The following is a 21,399-nucleotide window of genomic DNA, read 5'->3' as shown; positions in this document are numbered from 1 at the left end:
TTACCATTAAGCCACCAGGGAAGCCCATTGAAACATATAATGTGGCTTTTGGTTTCCTCACTAGACTCTTAATTCATACGGCTTCCTGGGCTAAAAAATATTTTCTTCTCAGGAAATTGTTTCTTTGTTTTTAGTTCAGATCCTTAGTAATTTAATCAGATATATATATATTTTTTCCTCTGTAACACTTTGACTAATTAAGTACCTGGCCCTAGGATCTCACAGGCTGTACGGTGCAGCCAAAAAAAAAGAATAGTACTATATTTCAAAATAGCAACACTGAACTCTAAAAGCAAATGGAGTGATATTGTCAAAATTATGAAGTGAAGTGATTTCCAAACTAGAATCCAGCCCTTAGTGTGAGGAACAGAATAAAGAAGTTTTTGGATAAGCCAAGCCTCAAAAAGCTTCCTCTCCATGAACCCTCTCAGAGTAATGTGATAAAGGATGAGCTTCACTAAAGAGGGAGGGAACCAAAGAGGAACACAGGGGACCCAGGAAACAGAGGACTCAATACAAAAAGAGGAGCAAAGAAAATCTATAGACAACAAGAATCGCAGGTCTAAAATGCACCTAGTCCAGACTGAGGCCGGGGAAAATGACCCCAGAAACAATCTCTAAGATGAAACTGACAGAACAGCCGACTGTTTTGACCTTCCTTTGGAAAGAAATTTTAGACTACTGAGAGAAAGTCTGGGCATAAAAGGATGACTACATAAAACACAAAGCAAAAATAAGTTAATTGTTAACAAAGAATAATGCAAGAAAGGAAAAGCAATCAAAATTATCACATAGCTCAACTGTGAACAGTGTTTACACATGCCTAATAATAGTCGACATGATTTTAACACACGTTTATATAAGCGTTTACCTCATCACAAAAGGAGGTATTATTCTTATCCCTATTTTACAGATGAGAAAACAGAGGCATAAAGATTTAAGTGATTTGCCTACTGAAACACTGAATATTAATTTTGCAAAAATTATAACTGTGCTGGGAGGAAAGGAGAATGAGTGGGAAGGAGGAGCTGAAAGAATATCAAATTCTTAGCTCTTACAGTGGGGAAGTCAATAGATAATAGTTATTTAGGTCTGGAAGTAAACATAAAACAAACAGCTCAAAGAGAAGAAAGGAGGTTGCCTCTGAGTATAAGCATAAAAATGTTCTGTCTGGGGGAAATGATACACCAGGGGACTGTTATTTTTCACAACAAGCCTCACAGAAATATTTGACTCCTAAAGTAATTACATTTCTGTCTTGGATAAAATCAGTATGGTATTTTACGTTATGTGCTTTTTATGGTGAAGAAAGAAAAAAAGTTAAAAAAAAAATCAGGATGGCAACTGATAGAATTGTTGAACTAGGAAAATGAACATCAAATATACTATCTCCACAAAAAGCAGGAGGGTGCAAATTTCTCTGTGTAGCTGTGACTGTCAGGTAATGGAAAGAGAGCAGGTCTAAGAGCTGGTTCAGGAGCTTCAGTTCAATCTGTGAGCTGATCACCTGAGAACCCTCATCAGCAGCATCCTCAACAGGAAAACAAGGGCTGGGAGACGTGCCAAATAAATAGAATCCATTAAATGAGCTATCACTTTTAAAATTTTTTTAATTTAAAAAAGTTATATTTTCTATACAACAAATACTAAAACACCTGCAATACTTTTTCAATTTTCTTAACATACAAAACCATCACACAACGCAAAAAAATACCAAATGTAACTTGGAAGTTATTGACTGTTGTCTGAAGGTGACTGACAGCAATGACTAAATTAGTCATGCTGCTAATTTACCTCCACATGTTTATTTAGCACATCAGAAATATCTTTTCTCCTGACATAAAGAAAAAAGACAATGAAATGTGCACAGCTCTCACTTTTTAATTATCCAACTTTGAAGCTACTACTGGAGCCTCTTAAAAGACAACTGGCAGTATCCATAGAGTCCTATGTGAGTTCATAATCCTAGACTACACTAAAGATGACATTTGGATGGCAAATCAGCACATAAAATGATGTTTGACACTATTAGTCATTAGAAAAAATCATTTCATGTGCTTATTTGCCTTCCAAATATATTAAAACTACAAAGCTAAATAACATACACTCAACATATAGACCCATATATATGTACTGATATATAGACCCATATATATGTACTGATATGAAAGAAATGAAAACATGTCCACACAAAGACTTACATGTGAATGTTCAAAGCAGGACTATTCCAAACAGCCAAAAACTGGAAACAATCCAAATGTCTATCAATTGGTAAATGGATAAAATACAGTATATCCATATAATGGAGTATTACTCAGCAATACAAAGGAATGGATACTAACACACTCAACATGAATGACCCTCAAATGATAAATGAAGGGAAAAAGACACATAGACTACATATTACATGATTTCATTTCGATGAAATTTCCAAAAAAGGCAAAAACTATACAGACAGAAAATCTATCAGTGGTTGCCTTGTGGGAGGGGGAGCAACCAGAAGGTTGAGTACCAGGACTGATTTTATGGGATAATAGAAGTGTTTTAAAACAACAAAATGTAAGGAACCATACAAAAGTACAGAGAAACATGTTTTTCTTGACTGTCACTAACCAGCAACTTCTGACTCCATTTCCTCATGTGTAGAACTGGGAACGGGAGAACAGAAGTTAAGAGTTAAATAATGAAGACTCAGGAATATTCCATCAAGGAATTTGAAGTTTATCTCGAAGGCAGCAAGAGGGAGGACACTGAAGGGTTTTAGGGCTGCTGTACAGAGGAAGCAAAACAGGGGCCGACACCAGTCAATGAGGGCTGCACAGGCAGTGGGGTTGAAAGAACAATGGAATTTGGTGGTCAATCAACTACAGGCTTAGATAAGGGAAAGACATCATCTTTCTGGCTTGGCTGACCGGATGGATGACAATGCCATTTGTCCAAATCCTCTGGAAGCTGGGTCAAAAAGGACCCTCTCTGGAGACAACACTAAAAATCAGAGAGGCTCACAGGCCCATGAGTCCAACAAGAAGTCAAGAATATTAAACTACAGAGGATTAGTCAAAAGCCAACAATGTTTGTTCCCCATTCTGTAATTCCTCAGCAGATCAGCAAAGGCACTCAGATATTTGACAAAAATGAGGGAGGCACCTAGCCCCTGTGGTGTAGTCTGAACACTAATGGTGCTTAAGGAGGCCCTTCTGTCACAGTGTTGCCAAGAAGCAGGCAGTTAATCCAAGCTGGGTGAAAGAGACACTGCCACCGACACAGCCTCATGACCAGACCTACCATGTGCCCTGATCCTTCTGCCAAGCACTGCTCAGTTTTTAAGCCTGGCCCTGCATCCCTCTCCTTCAAGCCTCCCAATTTCTAAACGATCTGGATGAGGCTGACTAGTTAAGCACTCTGGGAGACCAGGAAATCCTGGGTTGCTAACCATGATAAGATCAGAATTGTAACATAATTCAAACAAAGAGAACTCAGATGAAACAGAAACAAAGGAGAAAAGCTGAAATGTAATTCTGCAGTGAAAGCCAAATATACTTTACAAAATACAGTCTGCAGTGACCTCTAGAGATTCTATTTTAAAATTACAAAGTAAATATTCCAAGTAAAACTGTATTTTTTATCCAGAGATCATGGAAATCAGCTAGTATGGCCCACTCATTATACATTCTAATAAGTGAGGTCTGCAGAGGTCTCATGTTTTCTCCAAGGTCATGCTCAAGTCAGTAACAGACGAGCAAGAAGGACCCAGACTCCTGCTTTCCTAAGCAGTGCTCCCTACTGCTGCCTCTCTACATCATTCTAACAGCGTGGCTCTGGGGGCAGTTTTTAAAACGCATAGTGGAAGGTTTCAAACACTACTTTAAGATAACAGTTTCAAAAAGATAAATAAATAACAGTTTCCTTTTACACTTACCCTGTCTTTGTCATGCAACATATCAGCATAGGATGACCTTAAAAAAAAAAAAAAAAAGACAGGTTAGAAACCTCTGCTAATAATGATAAACATCAATGTATGAGAATATTCACATACATAAATGCATTCCTACATCAGATAGAACAAACATCTGGTCCATTTTAAACTATTTTAACAGAGCTATAAGCTGTCATTCTCTCATACTGCAGGAAAAAAAATCTTAGAGAAACAGTTTTATTTTTAGTAAAGAATCTTGGATTGAAACTCCTGTGATAGTTGGCCCTGTCACAGTAATTCCACAGTCCTACCATACTGATCATGTTATACATCATATAATTTTTTTCCTCAGGAACAACTCAGATGTGTCTAACACTTCACATAGTCTTACATACATTTGTATACAGGGATAACCAAAGATGGAAGGAACACCGAGGAGAACAATCAGGGAAAGAGAATCTATATGCCTGCTGTGTATGTGAAGGCACTTTCCCTTATGTTATCAGGAACAACTAAGAAGAGCTCATCAAACTACAGAGAAGAGGGCTGCTTATCTGTATGTTCTGCCATAGTAATACAGAAATCTGAAAAATCTCTGGCAGGGTTAGGATAATCCCCAGAACTCAGCAGATTCAGCCCACAGATGCTTTCTGAGAGTTCCAGGTGAGAATTAAGGCACTCTCACAAAAGAGGGGGCCTCCAGCTTACAACCAACATCAGAATTAATGGAGAGGTGTTTTTTTTTTTTTTACATGTGGCTTCCCACAATGCAAAGAACTTCTGATCCAGAAGATGGAGCTGGAGTTTGGAAATCTGCACTTGAACTGGTGCTCCAGACAACTGTGACACAGGCATTTCCTACTCCACATTTTGAGGAGCACTGCACCAAAAACAAACAGTTCTGCTGCTTCTTTTTTTAAATGACATACCAAGGTTTTTAACATGTGAACCTACCTATGAGTGTTTAGTTGAAATCTGGTCCTTTCTACTTTCCTTCACCTCAAAAGGGACATTTTCATACCCCATCTTCCCTGCCTCATCAGCCATCCACTCCTCCCACTCCACTGACATCACTGTCCCTAAGCACCACCAGCTCATTCCCATCACTTAACAGCTAGGATTTCTCTGACCCTGCTGGACATTCCCCTTTCTGAAATGTTCTCTTCCTTTCTACTCTCTGGCCATCCCCTGCTGGTTGTCTTGCCTCACCAGATATTCCAGGATTCTTTCTTCAACCCTCTACCTTTCTCATCCCACACGATCTCTGAAAGCCTGCAATCTCTTCCAGCTTCAACTCTCACTAATAACTGCAAACTGTCCAGATCCATAATTTATGTGCCCACTGGCACTTCCATCTGGATGGTCAAACCCGATACTAATCTTCATCTCCCAACAACATTCATTCCTCCTGTGTTCTCCTTGTGATGGAACTGTTTTCCATCCACTTACTCAAATCAGAAATCTTGGTGCTTCTTCAATTTTTTCTCTCTTTCCATCACTGCACCCAAGAGTTACCAAACTTAGGCTCCCTCAAAGCTTTCTCCTCCTCTCTCCACCTCTGCTGTCTCAGCCATGGGGCTGCAATATCTATCCAAATGCCCAGAAGTTGTTTGCTCCCTCCAACACTCTTTCCACACTGCTCTCAAGGGAATGTTCCAAAATGCAACCTCTTCTATTTTCTTCCCTATTTAACATCTCAATCACTCAGAAAATAACATCCAAAATACTTAGAAAGTAATGTGTTTGAGCTCTTATTCTGTACCAAACATTGTACTTCATTCAATCATCAAATGATGGTAAGAAAAGGGTATCATACTATGGGATAAATGTTATTATACTGAGGCATGTACTGTTATACTGTACACGGGGCATATATTACTACTTCAAGGCTCAGAGAAGTTTAGAAGCTTGGCTGATGTCACAGACTTAAGTGGCAAAGCTAGAACTTAAGACAACCGTGCTCCTCTTAGAGCATTTTGCTCCCACCAACTACAACATGACCCCACCTACCTTTTCAGCAGCCTCCCTCACCACAGCGCTACTTTTGCACCATACTCCAGTCACACTGACCTGCTAGTCATTTCCCAAACTAGCTCATCTGCAAGTCTGCACATAATCCCTGCTGCCTGGAAAGCAATCACCCTCTCTTTAGATTTGGGAAATCATTCAAATTATCACTCTCCCAGCACAGCTGGTTCTTGATGCTTCCATGCACTTTTGTGCCCATTTCCACTGACCTTCATGTCATGGTGTCATAATTTTTTATATATCTGTCTCTTCCACAAATCTGCATGTTCTTTGAGAACCAGAACCTCATCTTCTTCATTTTGATATTCACAGTCTTCACACAGTGTTGTATACACTTAATGATTGCTTAATAACAGTAACTCACTGACATACTTTTAAATATCCCTCCAAAGGGAAAAAAAAAATCCACTTTCCCCCACGTTTTCCATTAAAGAGAACTTAACCATATGATAAATGTGTCATCATTTCATGACACAATAATTAAATTTCATAAGCTCGTCTACTGCTGTTACTACTACTGAACCCTGGGTCCTCTTTGATCCACTAGACAAATCCTCTGGGGCTCTGGTAGGGCTGCTACACAACATCTGACTCTCCACACAGATATGACTTTGTGGAACTCCCACACATACCTACCCGGCTGAGCAGACCTGCTGGTGAGCAACACTGCCCCCATCAGCAGCACTTGGTGACAATCTATTCCCCACTCAGACTGGATTCCAAGGCATCTGCTTTGAGATCAATGGCCCTACCCAGCTACACTGAACTGCGGGGGAAAAAAAAAACAAACAAAAAAAACCCGTTACCTTGCAATCTCCTGGTGGTAGTCATAATGCTCATCCTCCTCCAGCCACTCCACAGATCCTGTGGTCGGATTGGCCCGCCCGCAGAAGACTTTCATGATGTCAATTAGCTTCTCAGCTTTAGCAGAGAAAAGCAGCCTTGCCAGCTGACTTCTTGTAGACAAGTCTGATCGTCAGAAATCTATTCAAATCATAATGCCCCAAAATATAGAGGAAAATGAATTTTTAAGACAAGGGGGGAGGAAAAAGAACTCATGAAATGGATGGAAATGTCAAGACACTGAAAATATTTGTTCATCAGAATTTCGATCTTCCCATCAAGAGTTACTTAGTTTTATATTCAGCACACAACATCAAAAATCATTAAAACAAAAATTCAGAAAGCTATCTGGAAACTTCAGCAGGCCTCCATGGTTTCAATGGGGTCAAATGAGCCTCAGAGTTGCACCTGAGTACAGCATCAGGTGAAGGCAGGTGAGAAGAGAAATAAAGCAGAAGAAAGGGCTAGAAGGAAAAGGGAGAACACAAAGAGACTGAGGTGGTGGTAAAGGAGTGTCAGCAATACTGTCTTAGAATAGTAAACATTTAGTTTAAGGAAATATGCAAAGAAATAGTAATTCAAATCACCTAAGTAAACCTCACCTGAGCAAATAAATCATAGCTAATATTCAAACATGAACAATCCCCAAAATATAACACCAAGCCAAAGAATAAGCAAACCACAGAGTATACACGATTGTATTCACATGAAATTCATAATTATGCAACAGAAAATATAGTCTTCAGGGATCACACCAAAAGCGTAATAGGGAATGATGACAGTGGTTACCTATAGGAATGAAGGGAAAAGAATGGAATCCACAAAGGCCAGTAACAGTAATTGTCCTTTTTGTAATTATACTGTCATTCTTAGTGCCTCACTATTGTTATATTATTATGTTATTATATTACTGTTATGTCAATTACTTCTTATCTACTCAGTACTGAATTTTAAAAGCAATTTTAACTTTCTTCATCTAAAATAAAAGGCTTCGAATAAATGAAATGTCACCAGATAAATGTCTTATATGGCCTGTTTCCCGCCAAAGATCTATTTCTGAGAGCAATACCGCAGCTCAAAGTCTGAAGGTACTTCTTAGCAGACATGGCCTCTCACAGTGCCCTCTGTCTTACTATTCAAAAAACAGCAAGTGTTCCACACTTTCCTTCATTCCTTGATAAGCACTGATCCATCATCTGTAAACATTAGAAAGAATGCCTACTCCGCAAGACCCTAAACATTTGTAAGGCATTTTACTGGCCAGAGTTATTGACTTTCTTCTGAAGTCATCTAAACTAAGCAAACTCTGAATTCTTATACTAGAGGATGGGGAACAATCTTTTCTGAAAAGACTCAGTCACTAGCCTGGTTGAAAGTAGTCAATTAGTCCTTCAGCAAAACTCTACTTTAGTATATCTACTCTCTAATTTAGTGGTTATCAAGCTTTCTGACAACCCAGTAAGAAATATATTTTACCTTGAGACACAACACACACACGCAATATAAAGTTTCACAAAACAATTACTTAGTCTTCATGTAGGCAAGACCCTCTGATATAGTCCACTATATTTAATTTTTATTTGTCATGCAGGTCATAATCCACTAAATGGTTTTAATAACTCACCAAAGGGTTTCAACCTACAGCTTGAAAAGCACTGCTAGAATCAGCTCTGCATGTCTCATAAGCTAATGTCATTAAAAGGGAGAGTATCTAGAACTACCATAATCTGTAATATGCTTTAGAAAACACTTCCAACAAATGCTGTAGTAGAAAGAAGTTTAAAAGATGGGTAGGATTTAGACGGGGGAAGGGAGAAAGTACTTTACCAGATGAGATAGGCTTAAAAAATCATGCACAATGAACCTTTAATAAATTAACCTGAAGTTCCATTGAACAAGAAGTCAAACACGTTGATGGGGTCCATATTGTGGAGACTCCTAAAACCCTTATCCTCTGGTCCATGTGTAATCAATCGTGAAGTCACTTAAAGGCTAAAGGGAAGTAAAGTACTGTAATTTACGGAATTCTCTTTGCAGCTATGATGTTGCAGAGGCTGTAACTAGGACCACAGTGTCTTTTCAGAACTTTAAAGCAGTCACTGGTTTTATATAAATCTAAATAAATGCTTGAGGACAGAAACTATGTCCTGTAACCTCTCTGGGTGAACACTACGTATCTTCCACACATGAATCCCCTCATGTATTACTATGACTTGTCCTCTCTCCCAGAAGTAGCCCACAGTCTAGAGTCAGGATAAGGATACTCTAATCTCCTCCTCATTCTCCAAGAGCTGTGTAATCACATGGTTATTACGAGGAGGGGATGGAAATCAACTGCCAAGCCTTAATTGCTTTACTAGTCAGATTTCAGAGTAGACCTCTGGTTCAGTCACTCAGAATTTACTAGGCACCTTCTGTATGCCAGGTACTGTATTAGGACTGGAGGACTACCATAAAGAGAAAGGAGGTTCTTGTCCTCCAAGAATTTATAGATCCTAATGAGAGAAAAAGAGTAAATAAAATAATTAGACTACCTGAGGGCAAGAAAGGAAATGCACAGGGTGCTATGAAAGAGAACAACAAAGTTATGGAAAAGCTTTCTGAGAAAAACAGTATCTAAGTTGAGGCCTGAAAGATAAGCCGGGTTAAAAGCTATGATAGTGTAGTGCTCATATTTCAGGAATCCTTACCCCAACTTTTCCAAGAACACGACGTAAAATGTCAAGAATTAGGTGCAGAGTTACAAAAGTCTGAGTGACTGAAGCACTTTGAACAGAGGAAATGATGGGAGATTAGGCATGTGGGCTTCTGCAAACCGTTGTGCCATGCTGACTTTCGAAAGGTGTTTTGATTTTGTTCTAGATGCACTCAACGGTTTTAAGCAAAGGAGTATCTACGGCGGGTGTCGCAAAGAGTCGGACACGACTGAGCGACTGAACAACAAACGATGGGTGTACGCTTTTACAGGGACTCTCTGACCAATGTGTGGTAAACAGACTGGTTTCCAACTACTGAGAACACTGTGACTGGGTCCCCTTGAACCAGGGGACCGTGGACCAGTCAGGGTGCGATAGCCGAAGCTCCCAAAGACTGAGGCGCGGGTCTCTGTCGCTGAAGGGAGACGCCAGGTATTCCCCGCTTAGGTGCTCAGTCACAAGCCAAGCCAGAAGCAATTACCCGACTGAATGGCAGAGGCGGGGACCCCCTAGAGACCCGCACTACCGCCGGTTCGGGAGCTCTGAGCCTCCCCACGAGGACTCTAGAAGTTCCTTCGGAGTCCCGAAGAGGTGTGTACCTCAGTGTTCAAGTACGACCGAGGCCGTGGGCTGAGTACGTTTCTGGCTGCATTCGAGCCTTCAACCGCGACCCCACCTTCCCAACCCGTCCAGCGTCTCACCCGACGCGGGAACAGCTCCATTCACTTCGTGCGCCACCGCCATCCTGCCGCGACAGGCGTGGGAAGCCAGGACCTCCCTAGCCTCGCTGTGTGCCGGGGGCGGGGCCCGGAAGCGGAACTGAAAAGCTTTTCCGTCACACCCAACACATTCCCACAATGCTTCACGGCAGCCGCTATGGAGGCTGGAAGTACAGCTGTCCTCCGGGTGAAGCGGAAGCTCGGCGCAGAGCCCGCCGAGGCTTTGGTCCTCGCTTGTAAACGCCTCCGCTCCAGCGCAGTTGAATTGGAAACTCCAAAGACGTCTCCAGAGGATCTGGAGAGAGCAGCAGAAAATAATATCTTCCAGTTGGTGGCCACCGTGCGCTCACAGGTATTGGGCCGGGAAGGAGCCGCTGTGAAGGGGATCTTAGGGTACAGCTGGGTTGCATCCTTATCCGTGACCCTTTCACCAACCCCTGTTTATGCCGCCCCACACCTCTGCTTCTCCCCCCACCCTAGGAGGAGCCAGTCCAGCCGCTCCTGCGGGCCGCCCTGCGCCCGTCCCAGGGCAGCCAGCAACGTATCCGCCATCATCTCCGCGCCTCTGCTCGGGAGATCCGACAGGAAGGCCGCTACAGAGTAGTCTCTAGCCACCGATCCTCGGGAATTCCCTCGGACAGCTTGGAGTCCGAGGATGCGTCAGGAACCCCAAAAGCCGCCGACGACGCAAGCTTTCAGCTATTAGACCTGGTCCACGAAGAAGATGCAGAGGTCGCCGCCGCCGCCGCGATCTCCTGCAAAGTGAGTACAGCCCCGGAGTCGAGCTCTGGGCTTCTCTGGACAAATAGTGCCCAAAGTCAGCACACAGTTGAAGAGGGTACACGTGGCCTCACTTCAGAGATGGATGATCCATCCAGCTTGATAGCCACAATTTTCAGGTTAGGTTATCCATTCGACATTTACTCAGCGCCAGGTTTGATTCTTAGGTTCTGTGGGTACAGCAATGAGGACCCAGCATTCAGGTAGAGAAGAGAAACATCAAACATATAATTTCAGTATCACATGGTGATATGGGCCATAAAAGGGGCAAAGAAAAGAGGAAAAGGGTGGTCCTATTTCAGTGTCATTTTCACTGAAATAACTTTTGAGTGAAGACTTGAAGGAGGTGAATGGCTAGGCACTGCAGATGTCTTGGGGAAGGGGATTCCATACTGAGGAGCTGTAAGTGCAGAGACCCAGAAGCCAAATTTGTCCGGTGTTTGCAAGGTCAATGTGCCTGGAGCCCAGTGAGTTGGGAGAAGATAGGAATCTTGGAAGAGGGTATCTGCTAGATCCTTTCAAGTCAGTACTTGAAAGGACACCTTGCCTTTCACCCTGAGATGGGGAATCCCTGGAGATTTTGACCAATGTAAAAATAAAGCCGATGGGAAAACTCATGAAAGAAAGATTAAAGGTCCAGGCCTGGGTAGCATACCAAGTTTGAGGCAGATTTAGGATTAGAATGCACGTCTTCCTCACATTTAATTGTGTTACTTTCTACTAATTACATTTTCTAAATTAGTACCTCACTTGCAAAAAACAAAGTCAACTACATGCAATAAGATCAGAGAAATAGAAAATTCTCAATAAGGTATGCCTTCTCTTAATAAACATTTTTCAAATATCATTCCTTTTAATGGTTTTTGAAGTTTAAAAAATGAAAAACGAAACAGTTTTTGGCTATGTTGGGTCTTTGTTGCTGCCTGGGCTTTTCTCTCGTTGCGGTGAGTGGGGGCCACCCCCTAGTTGCAGTGCACGATCTTCTCATTGTGGTGGCTTGTTTTGTTGCAGAGCACAGGCTTTAGGGCACACGGCCTTCAGTAGTTGCAACACGTGGACTCAGAAGTTGCAGCTCCCAGGCTCTAGAGCACGAGCTCAGCAGTTGTGGCTCATAGGCTTAGTTACTCCAAGGCATGTGTGATCTTCATGGAACAGGGATTGAACCCATGCCTGCCAATGCAGGCAGGTTCTTTACCACTGAGTCACCAGGGAAGCCCCCCAAAATGAAATTTGTATTCAAAATATATCAAGCAAAAAATGTATAATTGTATTACTAGTATACCTGGACATGATAGTCATCTGTTTTACCAAAACTAATTCCAGACTGTCATAAGTTAACACATTTTAAAAGTGAACCCATGTTCAGTGGAATCAAGTCAGTTAAATAGCCCATTAAATAATCTAAGAAAAATTAGTAGATAAGCTAGGAAGGATCTGAACACAGGTGTTCCCGACAATGCAGTACACACTGTAAACCCATCAAAAATGTTTGCAGATTATTAAAAAACATAAATTTAAACTGAAAGCACACTTGAGGTTTTATGCTTACTAGATGACTGGGAAAAGCGTTGCTGATAACACTGTTGGCGAGGCTCTGACTAAAACTGTACATGATTGTAGTGCTTAAAATTGATGCATTACAGTAATATCAGGCATCCTAAAAATACACTGGAGCCTATTTTTCAAACTATTTTTATTGTTTGCACGCTAAAGCCATCCAAAAATCTAAAGAAACTTTAAAATTAGTGATAGCAACCTCACCCCCAGGATTTATCCTAGGGAAATAATTCCACAGAAGCAAATAGCTATGGTATTAACAAAAGCTACTGTTCGTATACTAAGTAATGTGTCCAGTACTATGCTAGATTTTTTTTTTTACTTTAACTCATTTTTTCCTCACAAAACCCATACTCTTATCTCCATTTTTCAAATGCAAGAAATGACACGTTCATCACAGTGCTGTGTATGTAAGCTAACGATTATATATAGAAACTGACATATACAACAGGTTAGACCATTAAATTGGTAACCAGGACTGGCAAGATGGAAAAATAACAACAGTATGTAGCATAATTGAAAATATAGGTAAAGAAACAGACTAGATCTAAAATTTTTTTTCTTTTATGAAGAAAGCAAAATAAAGGGAGGGGCAGGTAACTTCCTTAGCAGTGCAGTGTTAAGGCTCCTTGCTTCTACTGCAGGGGGTGTGGGTTCAATCCCTGGTCAGGTGTAGCCTCAAAAAATAAAGTGGGAGAAAATACATTCATTTTACCCCCGTCCCAAAGATAACTGGAATAAAACTGGTTTATTTTCTATGTCTAGCATTTTTGTTTTGCTAACTTCTGTAAATTTTTTAATATTTAATGGCTGCATAATTTGAACTGAGGTCTGTGGACTTGTGAGTTACAGTCAGAACTTTTCTTGTAAACAGCTTTGAGGTTGGTCAAGAGTCTTCACAAAACCTGACATGTCTAGTTCTTAACTTTGGAACAAGGAAGAATTAATTCTGTTTAGCTTGTAAAAGATGAGAACATTGCTCTCCCTCTATCTCCCTTGACCATGGGACACACCCTCTTCCCCCCATATGGTGTTTGGTTTGAGCTGTACAACTTTCAGTGATAAACCTGTCAAGAGTGACTTGCAGCATGTCCCTCTCGTTTCCAAATTAACCCATGCTACCCTGGATAACACAGCCTCTTGCCACTGGAGCACATCTTACCTGGGCAAGTTCTGTTCTGGGGCAGTACATCTCAAACTATCAGAAAAAGGATTATCGAGTCCCCTCCTAGTTTGTGAGCAAAAGCAGCATGTCAGTGTGAGCAAGCTAGTGGTGGGTGATGGCTGGTACTAGGCACCAGGTATTAGTCCAAGAAACGCCCTTAGGGCCCTAGAGGTGGCCACACAAAATACAGACCCATTTGATTGTCAACTAGGGGTGCTGCAGTGGGCCTGTGGATCTCCAAAGGGAGAACATCATATCAAAGGAACTCAGAGAAGACCTGCAGAAGCAGAGCCTGGGTTGAGATGAACCACTTGTGCTGGCTCTCCCCTTCCTCTAGTGTTCCTGTGGGCTCTCTTGTGTCAACCCGCAGAAGAGTAGGACGCTTATCTTGTAAGCTTCTCCTGTAAAAGTACTACTACATGTTAATTTTATAGACTGTTGTTTTATTTCATAGATAAATGAAAAGAGACTAGTTGGCCATGGGGATAAGAATCTTGAATTCCACATAGAACTGCAGGAAGGCTTCCTTCACCAAGCTCTTAGGTTCTTCTTCTTGGAACATCCATATTTTAGGTTATGCACGTGTCATCTGCTGTTCACTTTACAGAAATCTGACCCAGATGTGATCCTCTGCAACTGTGTAGAGTTGATCCGTGAGGGGTTGAATGTCTCTCAATATGGACCAAGTTCTGGGCATCAGAAGGAACAAAAGGACGACTTTGTGTATGACATTTACTATTTGGAAAGGGCGACTCCAAGATGGATTGAGAACATCCTCTCTGTGCAGCCCTACAGCCACGAGTGGGAGTTGGTAAGGGGCCCCATGAAGCAGCCTAAGCTTATGACCCAATCCCTTGCTTTGCCTCCCTAGGTTCTATTCATAATCATTGTTCTTACCCTTGCTTAAAAGGAAAAAATTATTATAAATGCCTGAGGTTACTATAGCCACTAGCAGACTGCTCCGTTTTCTCTTTTTCACACATCACCCTTAAATGATGTCTCTCCAAGTTGGTCTGCTAATAGCTTCCCTCAGAGCATACCTTTAGAGGTTTTGACTTACACTCACATTTGTGTTGAGATGTGCAGGTGAATGACGACCAACAACCAGAGGACATTTATGATGATGATGATGACGAAAACAGTGAGAATAACTGGCGCAATGAGTACCCAGAGGAGGAGAACAGTGACGAAGATTCCAGAGGTAGGTAATAGCAGCCCTGGTTGGGGAGGGATTGATGGGATCTGGGACTGAGGTGTGAGCAAGATTGGCAGGTATATCTTAGCTGGTTTTCCTTTTCTGCCATTTGAGCTCCACTAGCTCAACCACTGGAGAAGGCAATGGCACCCCACTCCAGTACTCTCGCCTGGAAAATTCCACGGACTGAGGAGCCTGGTGGGCTGCAGTCCGTAGGGTCGCTAAGAGTCAGACACGACTGAGCGACTTCACTTTCACTTTTCACTTTCATGCATTGGAGAAGGAAATGGCAACCCACTCCAGTGTTCTTGCCTGGAGAATCCCAGGGATGGGGGAGCCTGGTGGGCTGCCGTCAATAGGGTCACACAGAGTCGGACACGACTGAAGCAACTTAGCAGCAGCAGCAGCAGCTCAACCACTAGCTGTTGGAGTGGTAGGAGATGCAAGGACCAGTGTTTCCATGGGGGCTGCTGGAGGTATAATGTCAGTCAGGCCTGGGTTCAAATCCTTAGTTCTGTCATTGCCTACCAACAGTCCTTTTCCCTTCTCTGAATGAAGTGCTGGAGAGATTCATCAGTAGGGGTAGTCCCAGGGTTTTCTCAGGTACTTGTAAATTGGTGCATTTACAAATATAACAACACAGACTAGGTACCTCAGGGAAGAGAAAGGAAGGATGCGCTGGCACCACCCTTGAATTGCTTGGTGTTTGGTAACAGAGGAACAATTCAACTATGGAATATTCTACTGGGGAAGTGGCAGGGAACAAAATTAGATGTGCAATATGACTACAACTGTTATAATAAAAAAAAAAGTCCCATACTTAGGGGAGAAATGATGAAACACTCCATTGTTAAAGGGCTTGGTTTACATGGTAAGAATTTTATTGCTTTTTAATTGTTCTATATTCTAGCAAGTATTTTATAATACAAAACACTTTTTTGAGAAGGGAAGGGACTTTTGTGGTCATTTAGAAAACCATACAATTAGAGCCCATTCCTATTATCTTATTCTAGGCTCTGACAATTACAGCAGCGTCAGCGAAGAGGAAAGAGACAACAGCAGACCACCAATGTGGAGCAAATACCCTTTGGATGTGCAGAAGGAGTTTGACTATGACAGCCCCCATGACCTCGATTCAGACTGATGATCCTGTGATAACCACGAGGTTCTACAAGCCCCTGGGGGATCTGTGACTGCAGGGTCCACCACAGTAGTCAGCATCCTCCTACTCTAATATAGGGAAAGAAAAAGCATATCCACCAGCACCATTCCACCACAGGGAAAACATGCACTAAGGGAATGTCCTTTCTACTATCTGTAGGGCCTGTTTATCTTGATCAAAAATCAACCCTTAAAAAAAAAAAAAAATTAAAAAAATCAACCCTACAGTCCACGGGGGGAAATGCTATAAAAGCGAAGCTTCCTGGCCCAGGCGTTTTCCCAGCATTCCCATTCTCCTCCTACGCTGAAACCAGTTAAGTGGAAGAGAGTCTCATTTTATCAGCACTAAGACTGGGCTTTTCCAGGTTACCTGCCTCTAGTAAAAGCCAGTTTCTCTTGATAGAGGGACTCTAGAAAGGCTGCAGTGAGTCCCTTGAAGTGGCACAGACTGGACAGTAATGGCCATTAGGAAAGGAAGTAGAATCTGCCTGTGATGTGAGGTTTTAAACAGCTATCCCTACCTCCCTGCTTCCTACTCTGATAACATGTGTAAAGATTGCTTGTTTCCTCTGGCAGTGGTGCCAAGGAACAAGGTATATATAAATGTATTTAATAAAAGCTTTGAACATTGGGAGCAAGTAAAATCTGTCTTACATGTTTTCCTGCCATATTCCCTGCTCCCCCTAACATCTGCCAAAAGGGAGTGAGAAGTTTCAAACACTGAGGACTTAAAGCAAGTGGCTTTAAACTTGGCTTTCCACTGAGAAATGTTTTAACTAGTCACAGCAGTCACCGAAAACAAACTGCTGTCAAAAGGACCAATATTGTTACCAAAACTGGTATCTCTTGTAAGCAAACTCTGTCCCTACTCCTTTCCAAACCACAAATGCCTTAACTCTGACTAAGATGGCATTTATTCTGTAATGACGAATATGTTCTCTATCTGCACTGTGCAGTAGAACCCATTAGCCACATATGGCTGTTGAGCATGTGAAATGTGATTACTGCAATGGAGGAACTGAATACTTTAGCTCTTTTTGAATACTTTAGCTCTTTATGGCTGGTAGCTACCATGTTGCACAGGTCTAGGGAAACAGTACACAGAACCTTCAATTCAAGGTGTGCCCCCTTGCCCTGGGGCACAGACTCATTCTCACAGGGAAGATAAACAAGGAAATGTCTTCCTGCCCATTCTAAGATTGCCTAAGCATTTCTGCTTTTCTATCCTACCTCTACCCATTTCACTTTATGTGTATCTTTGCCTATATTCTTAACTACATGAAGTTGTTAAACCTCCTAAAGTTACTCAATTCTGTCCTACTCCTGCAGTTATAAAACCAACAGACAGACTTGGTTTCCTATCCTAAGTATCCACTAAGGTGCAGTTTAGTCCTGCAAGTAACAGGCAACAACTTCCAGGTTTAATACCAGTCATCTCAGTCTTCTGCAGGCACAGAAGCAAAGGATTGAAAACCACTCTGCTATTATAATGTGCACACTGCTCTTATGAACTCATTAAAGTTTGCCAATATTAAAGGGCTGATAGCTTCACAAACTACCCACTGCAGAAGGATTAGCACACCATGAGAAGAACTGAAAGATCAACAACAAAGACCTCGAAGAAATTAATTATACTACAAAGCTGTAGTGCTGTAGGGAGTCTCTGGCCTCCCTCCCTCAGAAGGGTTCGTGGGAGAAGTCTGTATCCAACACAGGGGAAGAACATGGTCACCATCCGGTAATGGGGTGACCTGGCTCACTAAGCAAGTATGAGGGAACCTAGAGCATGAGGCCCTTGCTTCCCTGGCAGCCACTGGGAGACAAGTTCCTGAGATAAGCTGGTCATTTACTTCAGTGAAGAAAAGTATGGGTGGGGGATCCTTCAAGACAAGTGTAGTCAAAGGATTAGCTCCAGAGGATCCCTGGGAAGGTGCCAGCTTGGGTCAGACAGGAGTAATGTTTACATAGTCCGGGCAAGTCAGCCATTGCAAAAGACTCCCTGTTGTCAGGAAAATCCACAACCCGTGACAGGAGGAATGTACTCCTGTGTTCTCACAGAGGCATACCCAGAACCAAAGGCAGCTGTGAGCATGCTCCTCTCAATTGCCTTAATTGAGCAAGCATGACCAAGGTCACTCCCTTGTCTGCAGCTAGGGCCAGCATGGTGGAGAAGAATGCTCGGAAAGGTAGATTGCCTCAGTTCTTGCCTTTATCATTGATTGATTTCAAAATCTAAGGACAAGAACCCCATGGGGACATACCAAGCCAGGAGGTTCTTCTGGGTCCAGGATGGGCTTCTGGAAGCAACACTGGACGGCTGTCCAATCCAGTGCAGCCTGGCGGCCCATAAAGGAACATCCATTATGTCAGATGTACCACTGGCCACACCTGGGTGCTAAAGCGCAGCCTAAGCACCAGAATTAGTTGCTTCTGATTTTGAGTCTGCTGAAGAGCCAGGTGGAGGTGGAAGCAGCTTTATTCCAGAGTCGTCACTGATGTCCACAAGGAGAAAACAAGTTCCCACAAGTACCAAGCTCTTCTTGAGACTGCAGCCCCCCCAAACCTCAGGCAAGAGGAGGCAGGCAGAAGAGGAGTGCATTGTCCCGATGACCCACACCAAGGTGGCTCAGAATGTAAACAAAGCCTGGTGTCGGGGACAAGGAGGAGGATGCAGCCTGATGTGAGGTTTCCAGGAAAATGACCGCTTCTAGCACCACAATGGGCTTGCATGGGTCTGCACAGCAGCCCCTCATAGCAGCCCTTACAGAGAGGAACAACTTACTTGTCAGCTTGGGTCCCAGAAATTGTCTCTAAGCCATTGACAGCTGAAAGAATTCAAGTGATTCATCGAATCCTAGGACAGTTTCTGCCTTCTTAGACTTCATACCAGAAACCAGGGATTTGCCAACTAGAGCAAAGAACTAAGGTCTCAAGTAAAATAAAGATTAGCCTTCAAAGTAGCAGTTTTACCAGGCTTCTGACTCTTGCATTTGTTCATCTGTCCTTGCTGGACTTGAGCCAGGTGATTGTTAACATGTGGCCTATCTACATACTAAAGTGTAACTGGTACAGGAGTAAAAAAAAAAAAAATCTTTACAGAAAACTGTGCTAAAACTAAGCAAAAAAATCTGTGGTCAGAGTCTCACCAACCACCACATAGATACCTCTAAGGTTAGAGGGACTCACTTTGGGGTGCTTTCAATTTTTAAATACAACCAGCCTATTACATCCTGTAAATTAATGAAGACAAATGCTTTGCTGGAAGTGGTATTCTGGATTAAATAATATCAATAAATAATGGAAGACAACCCTCTCCCCAAGGAAGGATTCTGAGCCAGAGGAAGAAATGGTAGCATTTCAGACCTCTAAAGTCAGGTGCTTGGACCTGGTCAGAGGAAAACTTCCCATAGAGCAGCCCCTTCAGAGAAACTCCTGGTTCAAATGTCAAATTCAGAAACCAACAGCCCCAGCTGTTAACCTAGCACTCCCTCCTCCCCCAGTGCAACTCACCAAGTAAGTGTTTGGAAGGGCTGTACCTACTCACCAGAACAAAACTGAACCACCCTTTCCCTACTGCCCAAGTCCTCTTCCCACCACCACCCTCTGAAGTCCCCACCTTCAGGCTGGCCCCAAACCCTGAGATTCCTCCCAAAGCTTACCGATGAGAGTGAACACCTGAGCAGGCCATCAGCCCTGAGCCCCCTTACATAATGTGGGCCAACAGCCCTCCTTTAGCACAAAAGGGTTGGGTCCACACAGTCTTGTAATCTGGACTTTGGTGGCTGTGGCCACAGGTAGCAGCCTTCCAGGCCTTGGGGGATATCACCTCTGGCCTCTACTCAGTTTTCCTCTCAACCTGTCTCTCTTCAGCTACATCTAGCTCAGTCAGGACGCAAAAGCAAAGCTTCTGGGTGACTTTGGTGATAGCAGCTAAATGAAAATAGAGAAGAGAATTTAGCAAACTGATATTCAGTGACAGAATGACAGCCCCAATCTAAACAACACAAGGCTGACTGAAGTACGTGGTTCCTCCCACCTGTCCCCTGGGCACCCTGTGCCAGGCTCACCCCCAGCAAATCTCACTGTTCTCTACTCCATACCCAACCAGAGGGTCTGATGCGTGACTCCTTGTCTTGCTACATGGACTGCACTTTCAGGGAGGGGGTGTTTAACCACAAAATAGGACTCTAAAGTTAGAATTAAAGTGATCTTGTCAAGATCAAAAGGGGCAGCCAGGTCTCCAGCATATCACTAGTAAGGGGAAGCCATTAGCCATCACATCCACCTATGCACACATCTTTGTACACACACACACACACACACACAGAGCCAGTGTGTAATAGGCAAAGAGAAGCTCACATCTTTGTACACACACACACACACACAGCCAGTGTGTAATAGGCAAAGAGCAGCTCACATCTTTGTACACACACACACACACACACACACACACACACACACAGTGTGTAATAGGCAAAGAGAAGCTCACCAAGGACATTCCGAATAAAGAGTGGCCTCCGAGACTCTGGCAGATAAACACCCAGGAAGTAGACAGGGACCCCAGAGAGGGTGATTCCAATGCCAATGAGGGAATTGATGGTGTCACTGAAGAGGGGCACGATCACCAGAAACAAGGAGCATATGCAGAACACGATGGGAAAAAACAGGCTCAGCTGAAATGAAGAGAGGTGAGATGTTAGGTAAAGTGTGATGAGGGAATGGGGGAATGGGAGAGGGGCAAGACCTTGGAGAGATGGCCCACCCCTCCTGGTCTGCCCAGAGTCACTGACCTTGAGAGGTCGTGGCCGATCAGGCTCCTTCCAGCGAAGGTAGAGCTGTCCAGCGACAGAAAGGCCCACAAAGAACCAGTAGCTGAAACTGAAGTAGTTGATGAGCAGGAAAACATCCTCCACAGTGAGGTAGATGAGTGTCATGGTGCACTGGAAGGGGAGAGCAGAGGAAAAAGGAGCGGGCACTGTTACCACCACCACCCGGAGACTCTGTCACTCAACAGTCAGCACCAGATCGGCTGAGAGCTGACTCAGCTTCACCAATGACCTCCGGCTCTTTTCAGTGACCCCCTTGGCATCAGATAGGTTCATTCTCCAGACTGGCCTTCCCTCCTGTCTCTGTGGGGGCTCTTCCTGCATTCAATGCCTCCCTTCTTTTCGCAAGCACTTCAGTAACAAGCTAGACTCCTTTCCCCCCCCCTTTTTTTTAATTTAAATTTAATTGGAGGCTAATTACTTTACAATATTGTATTGGTTTTGCCATACATCAACATGAATCCGCCACAGGTGTACACATGTTCCCCATCCTGAACACCCCTCCTACATCCC

At 43.1% G+C, this 21,399-nt stretch overlaps 3 protein-coding genes and 1 non-coding gene across 10 annotated transcripts in view; 1 reads left to right on the top strand and 3 right to left on the bottom strand.

The window, feature by feature from the left end:
• The window catches only part of PRMT7 (protein arginine methyltransferase 7), a 38,626-nt gene extending 28,322 nt beyond the window's left edge, over positions 1 to 10,304 (bottom strand). Inside the window, exons 1-3 of the mRNA XM_069550171.1 lie at positions 10,185 to 10,304; positions 6,751 to 6,928; positions 3,920 to 3,956 (exon numbers count right to left, since the gene is read on the bottom strand). Of these exons, the coding sequence (XP_069406272.1) occupies positions 3,920 to 3,956; positions 6,751 to 6,845 (132 nt within the window). The 5' untranslated portion in view covers positions 6,846 to 6,928; positions 10,185 to 10,304. The remainder of the gene's footprint in view (positions 1 to 3,919; positions 3,957 to 6,750; positions 6,929 to 10,184) is intronic.
• LOC138419842 (small nucleolar RNA SNORA19) lies at positions 1,740 to 1,868 on the bottom strand. The gene has a single exon (XR_011249099.1). It is a non-coding gene; the product is annotated as a small nucleolar RNA SNORA19 (small nucleolar RNA).
• Positions 10,305 to 16,704, top strand: SLC7A6OS (solute carrier family 7 member 6 opposite strand). The gene is made up of 5 exons (XM_069550214.1): positions 10,305 to 10,554; positions 10,683 to 10,964; positions 14,312 to 14,515; positions 14,791 to 14,905; positions 15,913 to 16,704. The coding sequence occupies exons 1-5, from the start codon at positions 10,360 to 10,362 to the stop codon at positions 16,041 to 16,043; spliced, it is 927 nt and encodes a 308-aa protein (XP_069406315.1). The 5' UTR covers positions 10,305 to 10,359; the 3' UTR covers positions 16,044 to 16,704.
• The window catches only part of SLC7A6 (solute carrier family 7 member 6), a 35,321-nt gene continuing 28,048 nt past the window's right edge, over positions 14,127 to 21,399 (bottom strand). For 4 of the 7 annotated variants that reach the window (XM_069550206.1, XM_069550208.1, XM_069550207.1 and 1 more), the window contains 3 exons: positions 20,851 to 21,000; positions 20,550 to 20,733; positions 14,127 to 14,393 (listed from right to left, as the gene is read on the bottom strand). In XM_069550206.1, the coding sequence (XP_069406307.1) occupies positions 14,377 to 14,393; positions 20,550 to 20,733; positions 20,851 to 21,000 (351 nt within the window). In that variant the 3' untranslated portion in view covers positions 14,127 to 14,376. Of the gene's footprint in view, positions 14,394 to 19,719; positions 19,991 to 20,549; positions 20,734 to 20,850; positions 21,001 to 21,399 lie in introns of all 7 variants that reach the window. The other 3 variants (XM_069550203.1, XM_069550205.1, XM_069550204.1) reach the window with 1 other exon arrangement.

Source organism: Ovis canadensis, chromosome 14 (assembly GCF_042477335.2).
Source record: "Ovis canadensis isolate MfBH-ARS-UI-01 breed Bighorn chromosome 14, ARS-UI_OviCan_v2, whole genome shotgun sequence".
Taxonomy (NCBI): domain Eukaryota; kingdom Metazoa; phylum Chordata; class Mammalia; order Artiodactyla; family Bovidae; genus Ovis; species Ovis canadensis.
This window is presented reverse-complemented; position numbering and strand designations above follow the sequence as displayed.